General features: G+C 37.7%; 1 protein-coding gene across 34 annotated transcripts in view; it reads right to left on the reverse strand.

The window, feature by feature from the left end:
* Window positions 1–14,466, reverse strand: part of CEP63 (centrosomal protein 63) — an 86,934-nt gene that overhangs the window by 12,468 nt on the left and 60,000 nt on the right. For 23 of the 34 annotated variants that reach the window (XM_033212590.1, XM_033212596.1, XM_033212595.1 and 20 more), the window contains 5 exons: window positions 5,958–6,191; window positions 5,513–5,652; window positions 4,334–4,471; window positions 2,618–2,732; window positions 921–1,118 (listed from right to left, as the gene is read on the reverse strand). In XM_033212590.1, the coding sequence (XP_033068481.1) occupies window positions 921–1,118; window positions 2,618–2,732; window positions 4,334–4,471; window positions 5,513–5,652; window positions 5,958–6,191 (825 nt within the window). The remainder of the gene's footprint in view (window positions 1–920; window positions 1,119–2,617; window positions 2,733–4,333; window positions 4,472–5,512; window positions 5,653–5,957; window positions 6,192–14,466) is intronic. The other 11 variants (XR_004437329.1, XM_033212602.1, XM_033212601.1 and 8 more) reach the window with 1 other exon arrangement.

A 14,466-nucleotide genomic window follows, 5' to 3' on the forward strand; every position in this document is an offset into this window, starting at 1 on the left:
TTATCCACACAAAATTCCAGCCTTTATTCCAAACAAATGTGTTAAACCAAAGTCCTCTCCACTAGTTTCCCCAGTCTGTGTACTCTTCACACAAATTCATCATCCTTCACCAAACTAGATCCCTGTCTTTTCTCTATTTAATTAAAGAGCATCACTTTCCATCAGTTGCCTAAGCTTAATTCCTGTGGAACACCATTCCTTAACTCTGTCTACCTCACCCTCCCTGCCAATCAAATACCATGCCTAGTCATTTTTACCAGCCCAGTATCTCCAGAATTCATCCATTTCTCTCTCCCTCCCTTACCCACTGCTCAGGCCACCATCTTACCACTGTAACAGCATCTGGGTGCTCTGTCTCCCTGCTTATTCTCCATTTAAAGACCACTGAATTTTACTCCTGCTTGTGGCCATTCCCTACTGACCTCAAGCTCACAGTATAACTCCTTTATGTGGCTAACAGAGCCCTTCAGCAGCCAGTCCCTGCTTTCCAGTCTCATACCTTCCACTCATCCCACGTGTACTCTAGTTTCAACCACAGCAAGCATGTTCTACTACTTCTTAGAGACCTCTGTATTTTCCTGTGCCTGAAACACTTTCCTTCCCCTCACCCAGCTCGCTCCTAACTTAGCTTTGCTATCACACCTTCTGGAAGGCCTTTGCAGCGAGTGGTCTAGATTCAGGCTGCTTGTGATCTCTAGTGACTCTCATCATACACCACTGATACAGTCACTTTACTTGTCTGTGTCTACTCTCACCTCTGCACCACCCTCACTAAACTCTCTGTTAACCAGCATACCCACAGCTCAAAGCAGGTATCTAAAAAAAATTCACTGAATTAAATATTATGAAAATTATGTCTTTAATCAATTCCATCTTTAAAACAAATTTCAAATTTAAAAAAGTTTTTGTTCAGGCTTCACCTTATGCTCTACTGCTTTTTCTTCTGCCTTTTGCATCTCTGCTTTGAGTCGCTTTTCCATGTCTGAGGAAGAACCTTTGATGGAAGCAATAGAGATATCTCGCTGATGTAACTCCTGAGTTAGATGGGAGATTTCCATCTTCATTCCTTCTAGTGCAGAACTGTAACTTTGTTCACCCTGTAAAATCTGTTCTTTCAACTATAAAGAAAGCAGAAAAGAAAGCACCAAAAGAGAAAGCATTTAGATAGAACAATATGTTACCAGCTAATAAAATAAAAGCTTACCTTATCTCAAGACATTAAATTTCTCCTGAACTAAATCTGCAGAAAAATTAGCAATTTACCAAGTTGCATATCTGTACTGAAAGTCAGGTGGTTATACCTACAATCATTTATTATACCTCAAAACAGGGAGAGATGGGTTATTCAAGTGCTGAGGACCAGAATCAAAGTCCATGCACACTATATAGAGGACAGTACTTGTGACCTTCATTCTTTTTTTTAGTTGTGAATCTAAAAGTTTTGCTCATATGGTATCTTGGTCCACAGGATAACAAACAGAAAGAACAAGAGGAAGAAACGAGCTAGAAGTAATCTTAAAGAAGTAACAAAAAATATAAAACAACAAATAGGACAGTTAGGACACATAGACACAACAGCTCTGTCTCATATAGACACAAACAGCTCTGCATACCTCAATAGCTGACAAGGATACCAACCACATCATAGCACAGGAGACAATCCACAAATACTATGTTTAGGCAATAAGAAAATATTAAATGACAGTTCATATTTTTTTGCAAGCACTAAGTGTATGTCTTTTTTTTTTTTTTTTTTTTTTGAGGCGGTGTCTCGCTCTGTCGCCCGGACTGGAGTGCAGTGGCCGGATCTCAGCTCACTGCAAGCTCCGCCTCCCGGGTTCACGCCATTCTCCTGCCTCAGCCTCCCGAGCAGCTGGGACTACAGGCGCCCGCCACCTCGCCCAGCTAGTTTTTTGTATTTTTTTTTTTAGTAGAGACGGGGTTTCACCGTGTTAGCCAGGATGGTCTCGATCTCCTGACCTCGTGATCCGCCCGTCTCGGCCTCCCAAAGTGCTGGGATTACAGGCTTGAGCCACCGCGCCCGGCCAGTGTATGTCTTTTAGAAAACTTTTCATTAAAACATTTTTAAAATAAAGTTTTTAAGTTCAAAGGGAACAGCCTTCAATTATCTTAAAAATATTTATTGGATATCAGGGGGACGCCAGAGAAAGAAGGCACTTTCCCTATGCACATTCCATGTACTCTTCCACTCCTAAATATCAAGTGGCCCCTTGAACTACATTTTTCTCTCATTAAAAATAACCCCCGTGTAATCCCAGCACTTTGGGAGGCTGAGACGGGTGGATCACGAGGTCAGGAGATCGAGACCATCCTGGCTAACATGGTGAAACCCCATCTCTACTAAAAAATACAAAAAACTAGCCGGGCGAGGTGGCGGGCGCCTGTAGCCCCAGCTACTCGGGAGGCTGAGGCAGGAGAATGGGTAAACCCGGGAGGCGGAGCTTGCAGTGAGCTGAGATCCGGCCACTGCACTCCAGCCTGGGCGGCAGGGAGACTCCGTCTCAAAAAAAAAAAAAAAAAACCCTCTAATCTCCAAACCCACAGCTCAGTCCATAAACACATATAATTTTGCAATCCTAGGTATGCATATTTTTACCTTCTTAATCTCTGCTCTGTATTCATTGTTATGTGCTTCCATCCTCTTTAATTCTTCGTATTTTTCCATTAGTTCTTGACTCAGCTGTTTACACGTTGCACTCACAGATTCCAAACTGTATGACAAAAATAAGATCCCATATTTAAAACAAAACCAAAATCCCGAAACCTATAAATGGACTATATAATTTACATTCTTGATGTCCAAAAAATATCCAGCCAATATCTTAAACATCACATCACTCATTTAAACATTACTAAAAAGCCAATCAATAAAAAAACTGTGATAAAAAGTAAATTGTCCCAACGTCAAAAATTATAAACTTAATTTTAGCCAAATGGAAGAGTACACATATACTTCAATGATAACAAAGATTATCTCAAGTAGTCCAAGTATTCCAAAAGGAATAAAGCAGAAAATATGTGTGTGTATGTATGTTTGTGTATTTAACATGTAGATAAAAGAAAATACTGGTTTCCAAAACCAGAAATAAATGTAAAAACAAAAAATGTATTACTTAAAGATAACCTAAAAAGTGTAAAATGATATTTCTCTTGTTGTTTGCCTAAAGGTTAACAGTTCATGTTAAAAGTAATTTTACCTTTTACATACAGAAAATGCCATGTACAAATGATCATGAGTCATGTGTTTAAAACAAAATATCACACTCTTCCCAATCAAAAAGTTGAGAGGTATGAAAAACCAAAAAAAAATTTATAAGTACGACAATGACAAGAGTTTAGGTGGGTATGGTATAGCATTAGTCAGGATTCAATTAACACCCAAGGAAGTAACAACACCACAGCAGAACAAAAAGGAGGATCACCATGTGTCAACTGTTACCCCTTCCTACCCTGCTTCCGAGGTGGTAGGGAGGACAACCTAAGTGAAGGGCTGCTAAACAGGTGAAAGGTAAAGAAGTAGAGTCAGTACAGACAATTCTTTTGAAGAATTTGGTCTTAAAGAGAAGTACAGAAATGTGGAAATAACTCGACGGAGATATAGGATTAAGGGATGGTTTTTCCCCCAGATGGGTGACGTTATAGCATATTTTATACCAGTGGATATCATTCAGCGGAGAGAAAGAACTTGATGATGTAGAAAAGAAAGGATGTAACTACAGAAAAAGGACACAAGTGGAGTAGTTGGTCTTAGAGGTGCAGAAAGGCACAGATGTGGGAAGACTGGTAGTTTTGATGACAGAAAGATTAAGAAGTTCTCCTTTAATTGCTTCTGTCTTCTCAATGAAATAAGAACTTAGGCAGGGCATGGTGGCTCACACCTGTAATCCCAGCACTTTGGGACGCTGAGGCGGGTAGATCACCTGAGGTCAGGAGTTCAAGACCAGCCTGGCCAACATGGTGAAACCCTGTCTCTACAAAAACACAAAAATTAGCCAGGCGTGGTGGCGCACGCCTGTAATCTCAGCTACTCAGAAGGCTGGGGAGGAAGAATCGCTTGAACCGGGAGGCAGAGGTTGCAGTGAGCCGAGATCATGCCATTGCACTCCAGCCTGGGTGAAAGAGTGGGACTCCATCTCAAAAAAAAACAAAAAAAGAAAAAAAAAAGAAATAAGAACTCAGGCCATTTGTGGATGCTAGAAAAAAATCTTATTTTTTTCACTATGACTATTATATTCATTTACTTTAGCAATATGATGATCAAAAATTCGTTTTAACAACTTGAAATTTTTGAAATGTGTGTATAATTATGTACCTGCCTTCAAGACGAGTCACCTCTGCCTGCAGAAGTTCCTCACTAGTATGGGTAAAATTCAACTGCGAGAGCACACTGTCTAAGTCCCCCTGCCCTTGAGAGGTGTACTTCTTTTCTGCCAGAGATTCTTCCCGTAGCCTATGGAAAGACATAGGATGATTGTTAAGGCCTTTATCTCTGCAAACACAAACAATGCACATCTAGTTTGTGTTTCCCAACTATTTTTGATAAACTCTTTGGAACTCTTCAGTTTGTCTCCTGCTTTATAAAAACAATATTGGGAGAGGAAAGACAGTCAAGAGATGCTGAAAGTTAAAAAAGCAGCAATTTACTCCCTTCTTAACTAGGATTTGGCCTGTTTTTCAAGGGAAAAAGACAAAATGGCAAAATCACTTCAGTGACACTTGAAACCTTGTACCAAAAAAACTGAAAAGTTACAGGAGAATTCTGGCAAAAATAAAAATGTGCACCAGACTTAAATCAAGCAAGAGGGCTAGCCCAATGGCTGGCTGCTATTATTGATAAGCAGCTACTAATCACGACCTACTCCACCAAGAAAGTGAGGCCTCCAGGAGACGTGAATGACAATTCCTTGCATGTTTGGATTTTAACAAAGCATGCAAACTGACCTTGGCTTCTAACTTTCTAAACATGAGAGTCTCTGTTAGGGACCCAAACTGGTGGCAGAAGAAAATTAACCACACAAAATTTTATAACACTTTAAAAACCTAACTCAGAAGTTAAAGCCAATTAAGAAAATCCACAATACGATCAAACATAAAATTATGAATATGCAATATTAAAACCAGTGCTTGGACGGGCATGGCAGCTCACACCTGTAATCCCAACACTTTGGGAGGCCGAGGTGGGCAGATCACCTGAGGTCAGGAGTTCAAGACCAGCCTAGCCAACATGATGAATGGCCATCTCTAAAAATACAAAAAACTAGCCAGGTATGGTGGCGTGCACCTGTAGTCCCAACTACTCGGGAGGCTGAGGCTGGAGAATCGCTTGAACCTGAGAGGTGGAGGTTGCAGTGAGCTGAGATTGTACCACTGCACTCCAGTCTGGGCAACAGAAGGAGACTATCTGAAAATAAAATAAAAATAAAAGTAAGCCTAGTGCTTAATGCATAGTCATTAAGTGGCTAAGATGAATAATATTTAAGATTAAATTTACCTTATAGCTTCTACAGCATGTTGAGTGTCAGTTGCCTTTACTTTTTCTTGTAACTTCTCCTTTTGCATTCTTCCCTCATGGATGAGATTTTCTTGAGACTGAAGAGCTGCCCTTAATGCTCTCTTTTCTTCCTGCAGAGCCTGCAAAAAAAGTCAAATATGATTGTAATTTTCCTTCAGTTCTTTTTTCTTCCTGCAAAACCTGCAAAATACCCAGAAATTTCTAAGCCAGCTATTATTACAATTTTTCTATTTCATAAGAAGCCAGGAAGTCAGACTATAAGTTATGTAACAGTCACAATATTAACAAAACTATCAATATCTGATCCATCATTTATAAAGTAGGGAAGAAAGTATAAATTGTAGAACCTAGTTCTAGCTTAATAACACTCTCTTAAAACACACATACACACGCTTCCCCCAATTACAGTGATTTTAAAACAGACCTCTAATAGTTTTTCAGATTCCCTCAATTTTTCTTCTTTTTGCTGCTGCTCCTGCAGGACAGTCATACTGGTTCCAACCAAGTCATTGACTCTCATGGTGAGGCGCTCTATTTCCAACTCATTGGCACAGATAGTGTCATTGGCCCGCTCCAGTTTACTGCTTAAGTGTTGAATTTCTGACTGGCTGGAAAGTTCCACAGACTCTAATTTCTGTTTCCGATTGGCGAGCTGAGCCTAGAAACACAGACTATCAATCAATAGGTAAAAGGGAAATTATAAAATAATCAATGAATAAGACTAAAATGAAACTATTATTTCCATAAAAGCATAAAGCACTGGCTCACTAAAATATATATACATTGAGAAGGGGTAAGAAAGAATTGAGAGGCTGGGCGTGGTGGCTCATGCCTGTAAGCCTAACACTATGGGAGGCTGAGGTGGGCAGATCGTTTGAGCTCAGGAGTTGGAGATCAGCCTGGAAACATGGCGAAACCCTGTCTTTATCAAAAATTGGCCAGGTGCGGTGGATCACACCTGTAATCCCAGCACTTTGGGAGGCTGAGGCAGGTGGATCACGAGGTCAGAAGATCGAGACCATCCGCCAACATGGTGAAACCCCATCAAAATACAAAAATTAGCTGGGCGTGGTGGCACGTGGCTGTAATCCCAGCTACTTGGGAGGCTGGCGCAGTAGAATCACCTGAACCAGGGAGTCGGAGGTTGCAGTGAGCCGAGATTGCGCCACTGCACTACAGCCTGGTGACAGAATGAGACTCTGTCTCAAAACAAAGAAACAAAAAATACAAAAACTACCCAAGCATGGTGGCATGAGAGGATCACTCAAACCCAGGAAGCGGAAGTTGCAGACAGCCAAGATCATACCACTGCGCTTCAGCCTGTGTGACAAAGTGAGAACCTGTCTCAAAGAAATAAATAAATAGAAAAGAATGGATAAAGTAAAGGGATTCCTCAGGAGAAGAGATGCTACAGTATTCTACCTACTTACACAGAAATTCAACTGCAACCTGGCTGGAATTATTTCCTATTTAAAACATAGGAAATAGGAGCTATAATGCACTATTATATTTCTGATGGAAGTTTAGAAATTAGAATTTCAAAATCACTAAATTTGTAGTTTAAATTCCGCCCCCTGCCCCCACCACCTGGAGCATGTTGTAATTATTCTGTTTTAACATTATAAACACTCATATTTAGATTAGTCAAAGTAACCACAAAATGCTCTTTAAATTCAGAGAAATGGGGAAATTGTGGATTTTTGTTTATTGGAGGAAAAGGTGCTTATAAGGGAGGAGAGATTGGTTCTGTCATCAGGTTTTGGACACTTCCTGAGTTAAAAGAGGTAAACAAATATAGTACATCTCAAATTAGTTTCTCTCAATGATATATCTACTGACTACTATGTTTTAGGCTATGCATCCCAGCAATATTGGGTTTTAGCTCCAAACTTTTCAGTATTTACAAGTTTTAATCCAGCATCCTGGCTGGTACTTCATCTACACACTGAAGATGAATATAAATAATCTGTGGAGGTAAACTTCCCTTATTCTAAATATTTCTAAAGGTAAAAGCACACAATTTTATTTTAGAAATACAAGTAGAAATATCTCTGGGAAGTCTATCTGTTGCAGATTTAAAGATTTTATTATTTGCAGTACAGGTCCAAATCCTGTACTGTATACTGTAGTCAAATAAAGTAGATGCTAAAAACTTCCCATAAGCCAGAGAGAGGGTAGAAGAGAGGTGAAGAGACAGACAAATACTGTTTGTATAAATTACTGATCAAGATTTCAGTGCAAAGAGCCTTTTTTTTTTTAACCAGATTCCTACAATGGTATAAAGGAATAACATCAACATTTAGGTTTAGATTCACTAGAACAATTGCTAAGCATGGAACTGTCTCCAAACTTTTAAATATAATACAAACTTTTTTTTCAAAGAGGAAAGGTTTCCTGTGCAGAATAAATAAATGCAGAGAATGGGTGAGGGTGAGAAGGAGCAAAGGGTTAGAGCCCAGCTTACTGAAACGTCCCTTAGTCCTACCCGTAATCTGTACAGCAGCCCTGGGTCTTAGCAAAACACAGCTAGAAATCCACTGCCCAAATGGGCACTCAGATACTACATAATTGCAAAACACTATCTTCCTAATACTGCAAGAGCTACCTAATACTATCAACTCAAATCTGTGATCTTAAACTCAGTATTGATATAATAAACTAATAGTCAAACCAAGGTATACTTTAACCAGTGATTCTAGATTTGCTAAATACTAATAAACTTCTCAGTTTTGCAGAATGAAGAACATAACCTTCTTTCACTGATTTACTATTTTGGTCACACAAAAATACAGTGTTTTTTAAGCATAGTGAAAAGTACATAATCAACTCAAGCACAAACTCTGAATTTTCATTGCCTAGAATACACTAGGGTTGCACTGCCATCGCAGTCACCCACATGCGGCTACTGTACAACTAAACTGTGGCTAATCTGAATTAATATGTGTTTTTTTTTTTTTTTTTTTTTTTTTTTTTGAGACGGAGTCTGGCTCTGTCACCCAGGCTGGAGTGCAGTGGCCGGGTCTCAGCTCACTGCAAGCTCCGCCTCCCGGGTTTACGCCATTCTCCTGCCTCAGCCTCCCAAGCAGCTGGGACTACAGGCGCCCGCCACCTCGCCGGCTAGTTTTTTGTATTTTTTAGTAGAGACGGGGTTTCACATGTTAGCCAGGATGGTCTCGATCTCCTGACCTTGTGATCCGCCCGTCTCGGCCTCCCAAAGTGCTGGGATTACAGGCTTGAGCCACCGCGCCCGGTCTTTTTTTTGAGACAGAATCTGGCTCTGTCGCCCGGGCTGGAGTGCAGTGGCCGGATCTCAGCTCACTGCAAGCTCCGCCTCCTGGGTTTACGCCATTCTCCTGCCTCAGCCTCCCGAGTAGCTGGGACTACAGGCGCCCGCCACCTCGCCCGGCTAGTTTTTTGTATTTTTTAGTAGAGACGGGGTTTCACCATGTTAGCCAGGATGGTCTCGATCTCCTGACCTCGTGATCTGCCCGTCTCAGCCTCCCAAAGTGCTGGGATTGAGCCACTGCGCCCGGCGAGATGTGCTCTTAACTGTAAAACACAAATTCAGTTAAAGATTTCAAAGACTCAGTTAAAAAAATGTAAAGTAAATGTTGTAATATTTGACATATTGAGTTATTAAAATTAATTTCACCTTTTTACTTTTTAATGTGACTAGTAGAAAATTTTAAATTACATGTGACTCACCAATATCTATTAGCATTATAATAATCTCAAGAATACCTCATCAATACTAAGAAAGTCAAAAATAATTACTTAAAATACTTATAAAATAATGATTATTTCTGATAATTATCTGGCTTTAGAGGTATTTTAAGGCTGGCATATTTTTAAACTTTTTTTTTTTTTTTTTGCAGTAACCACTAATTCTTTGAGCCAGAAACAGGCATTCCTCTTATTAGTCTAACATTTAGCATTCTACTGGAGTGGGTAGAGTTATTTCAACAATACAAATCACAGCAGAGGTGGTTAAAAGAAGCAATCAAGAAGGCAATTTACATCAGGGAGACTGAAATTGAAACTGAAACAAATGGCCAGTGTGGGCAGCTAAAGGGTGAAGGAGAGTGGAGAAGAAACTGGGGACTGGGGGTTGAATTCAAATCCTCTTCCGGATGTGTGATAGGTACTTCCTGGTGCTTCAAGAAAAGGACTCTCCCAGATAGTGAGATTACTATGAAAAATGTGATATGAAGCAACAGGGCTTTTTATTTTCCAAAGAATCCCAGTATAAAGGTATGGCCATTGTAAGCATCAATCCCTTACTAAGCTCCCCATCACTGTCAACTCCAAATGCGCCAGTGCAGGCCACAGCCTTGCAGCATTTCCACTAGAGAGCAGCCTAAAGAGCCTGCTAACAACACAGCTCCACTAAGATCCTGTTATCACTGTTGTGTCTATGCTACTACGAACTTTTAAACAGTACGTCTAAGTCAATTCAATGAACTCTGATATTTCTACCCACACAACAGATTAACATTTGAGTTAGGGTCTTTTTTTCTTCAAAAGTTGTGACAGCAAAAGGATGCTTTTAAAAATATAACATATATACTTATAAATACATTTATATACATATAATTAACAGTGGATTTAAAATTAACTTGAAGAGTATCTTACAGCTCATCTAAGCATTTCAAAAGGAAAACATATAGAGCAACCTCTACTTTTTTCACATACTGTTTATCAGGTAAATATTTTATATTTTATGTTGGCTTAATATTTTAATTTTTTTCAAATGTTCCTAATGTTCTCTAAGTTTTCCTTAAACATTTCCTTTGCATTATGTAGGCAAAAGAAAAAGTAGCAGGCAATTTGTTGCCTTCTAAACATAAATGACCTTGGTTTTAGACTGTACTGATCCTTTTCTTATACTATATAACCACCATTCTGTTATTACATCTAGCATTACAGTTTAACAACTGTACTTTTAAATAAAATACATTTTAATATTTGATAGAACAAACATCCCCCATTACTCCTTTTTAAAAAATGTTGGCGACCGGGCGCGGTGGCTCACGCCTGTAATCCCAACACTTTGGGAGGCTGAGGCGGGTGGATCACTTGAGGTCACGAGTTCGAGACAAGCCTGACTAGGATAGTAAAACCCCATCTCTACTAAAAACACAAAATCAGCTGGGCATGGTGGTGAACGCCTGTAATCCTAGCTACTTGGGATGCTGAGGACGAGGATTGTTTGAATGTGGGAGGCAGAGGTTGCAGCGAGCCGAGATTGCGCCACTGCACTCCAGCCTGGGCAACAAGAGCGAAAATCCACCTCAAAAAAAAAAAAAAAAGTTGGCTAGTATCATTCATTTATCATTCCATATGAATTTTAGAATCATTTTGTTCCTGAAAACGTTATACTCAGTAAATTATATAACCATTTAAAAAACAAATTTAGATCCCTATCAAATACTTTACACTAAAATAATTTTTAGATAAAATGCATTAAAAAGAAATGATAAAGCATTAGAAGAAATTTGACTTAGGTAAGACTTTATAGTATGATATCAAAGATAGAAACGCTGAAGAAAAAATTGATAGAATTAAGTAATTCTAATTAATTGTTTATAAAATAATTGTATTTCCATTAAAAAATTAAGGTAAATTGAGTACACACACACAACTGTAACATAATAGCAAAGGGCTTGTACTTCATACTTAAGTGTATGAAGAGCTCTTTCAGAATAGTAAAATATAAACATCTGGCCGGGTGTGATGCTAGCACTTTGGGAGGCCAAGATGGGCAGATCACTTGAGGTCTGGAGTTCAAGACCCGCCTGGTCAATGAGGTGAAACCCCGTCTCTACTGAAAATACAAAAATTAGCTGAGCGTAGTGGCGAGCACCTGTAATCCCAGCTACTCAGGAGTCTGAGGCAGGAGAACTGCTTGAACCCGGGAGGCAGAGGTTGCAGTCGGCCAAGATCAGGCCACTGCACTCCAGGCTGGGCAACAGAGACTCTGTCTCAAAAAAGAAAATAAAATAAGATTAAAAAAAAATCCTAAAAGAAATGTGAATAAAGGACACAAATAATTTATGAAAAATGAAGATGGCCATAAACAGACGAAAAAAGTGCTCAACCTCACTCATATTACAACAATGTATATTAAAACAATGGTATCATTTTTTTTCACCTATAAGATTAGCAAAGACAAGCCTAAAAGTGGGGAAAGTCAAAAGAAATAATAGTGCTTAATGTAGGGAAAATATGAGGAAATGGATATTCTCACATACTACTAAAGAAAGTCTATCAATCCATCATTGGAGAAAACTTTGGCAATGTACATTAAAATATTTGAATGTACTCTTATACAGCAAATCCAATTCAAGGTCCATTTCCTAAGAAAATATATATTCCTAAATGTTTATATAAGGATGTTAATCTAAGCACTATTTACAAAAGTGAAAAGTAAAAAACTAAATGTTCTACAGTAAGGGACTGGTTACAAATGTCATCATACGTTTGACGATAGGGTGGACTTCTATGTAATCATTATGATTACAAATTTGTTGACATGTCATATTTAAAAAGGAAAAATTTTAAAGCTGTGAAGTGCTTAGCATAGTACCTGATCACATAGTAAGCATTCTATATATTTTAAAGTTATTACTTCATGGAAAATTTCAAGCATACACAAATATAGAGAGAGTAAGATGATGAACCCCTATCACACAACTTCAAAAATTATCAACACTTTGCTACTGTCAGTATTTTTTAAAGTTTGCAACTACCCCTCCCTTCCCATTCACAGTGCATATAGGTTTTTCCTACCAAAAGTACATGACTGTATTGCACACTGTATGTAAGCATACACAAAGTCAGAAGAAATCTATACCAAAATTTTATTCATGGTAAATCTCTAAACGGTAGAATTATGGGTGATTCATTTATTTCTCATTTTATCCACATTTTCTCATTTTTCTAAAATAAGCATGTATTATGTAATTTTAATAGCTTATTAAAAGAAATGAATTCAAGCAAATATATGTCAAAGAATGAGAAGTTGTTTCTGAATTATACTTTTAGATATTAAAAACATACAAGAAAAAAATTATACAAAGATTTTTTTTTAATGAAGGGTAGGTTAATATCCACCTAGTCTCCCAGGTTTTCTACTGCTATTGTTCAATGGTGACCCACATTTCAACCAAATGCAATATATCAACCTTGACGGGATTCTGACTCAAACATCCAATTGTAAAAAGAGTTTTTTGGACAACTGGGGAAATGTGAACAGACTGGATATTAAGTTATATTAAGAAGTTATTATTCTATTATGTGATACTGATATATAGTAGTTATTTTTTAAGTCCTTACCTGTTTGGAAATAAGATGATATCTATGATTTGCTCTGTAATATTCCACCCAAAAATAGGAAGTAGGGAATGGTATAGAGTTTCAGTTTGACAAGATAAAAAAGTTCTAGAGATCTGTTGTACAATGTACATATAGTTAACATTACTATACTATACATTTAAAAATGGTTAAGGTGGAACATTTTATGTGTATTTTACCACAATTAAAATAAAGATTTACAAGATGACAACTATTAATGCTCATTAATGGATATAGATAAGTTTATTTAGACGTTTAAAAAAATGATGATCATACAGCACTGGTATATACTGAATCATTGAAAGATTTAATTTTATTTAGTTTGCCAAGGGAGAAAGAGAAATACATTTATATGTAACATTTTTATTAAACAATCAGATAGTTTTAGGTTAAACAAAACTATCAGAAGAATAATTCAAACACCCTTAGTAGGAAAAACAAATGTTGGCTGTTGAAAGACTTCTTACTCTAGCCGTAGCTGAATTACAGCTGAATTACAGTAAGTAAAAATCCCATTTTTGCTAACAATGAAGTTTTTATTACGTAGAGTCAATAATCACAATAGTAATTTGGAATAGAATAACAGTAATGTGAAAAGAGACTCTATAATCAATAATACTCCATGGATAAACAATTGAGAACTGTAAAAATTAAGACTCAATTTGTTTTTTTATCAATCTGAAGCCTACAACTAGAATATAACAATATCTTGGTCAAGTGTGGTAGCTCACACCTGTAATCCTAGCACTTAGGAGGACAAGGTGGGAGGATAGCTGAAGCCCAGAAATTTGAGATCAGCCTGAGCAATGTAGCGAGACCTCATCTCACAAAAACCAACAATTTTTTTTGTTGTTAAGAAAAAAAAATATATATATATGTATATATAAAACAATACTTTATAGTTATTAGGTCTGTATAGTGCTTTGGCATTCAAGTAAAAAAACTGGTCTAGACATCTCATGATTTCATTGGTCTGGCTGCGTAGCTTGCTGTGGCCTAAAAAATAAATTTCTTCCTTGCAGTTGTTGTGAACTTTTCCTATCATTTTGAATGAAGTCACTCACAGCAGAGCCACTGTCGGTAGTTTATCAGACAGCTGATATTTCAGGGAGATGAACAAAAAGTTAATGCATTATTGAGACTTAAAACAGCATATAAATGCAGATTATTTTTAAAAATCCAAAAAGCCAAAAAAAGCAAAAAACAAAAAACCTCCCTTCTAGCTATTTCAACTTACCCAGTCTGTTCCCTCATTCTATAAAACTAAGATAACTACCAACCTTGACAGATGATCATAATATTAAACAGAGAACACATACAAAAATTGTCTAGAAGCAGCACTGGGTCAATGTCTAGCACATAACAGATGATCGCAATTTTTTTTAGTTTCCTTTATGTTCTTGATTCTAACTGAAAAAGGAATGAGCTGAATAGGTTCTTACAAGACATCTTCCTAAAGTAGGTGTCTGGTTTTTGGTTTTGCTTAAGTCATTAAGAGAAAAGCTTCTATCAGTGTTCTAAAATAAGTATTTTTGTTACCACAAAGACACCACTTTTAGCTAGTGTGCACACCATTGCCA

This window comes from Trachypithecus francoisi, unplaced genomic scaffold (genome assembly GCF_009764315.1).
Source record: "Trachypithecus francoisi isolate TF-2019V2 unplaced genomic scaffold, Tfra_2.0 Lachesis_group0, whole genome shotgun sequence".
Lineage (NCBI taxonomy): Eukaryota > Metazoa > Chordata > Mammalia > Primates > Cercopithecidae > Trachypithecus > Trachypithecus francoisi.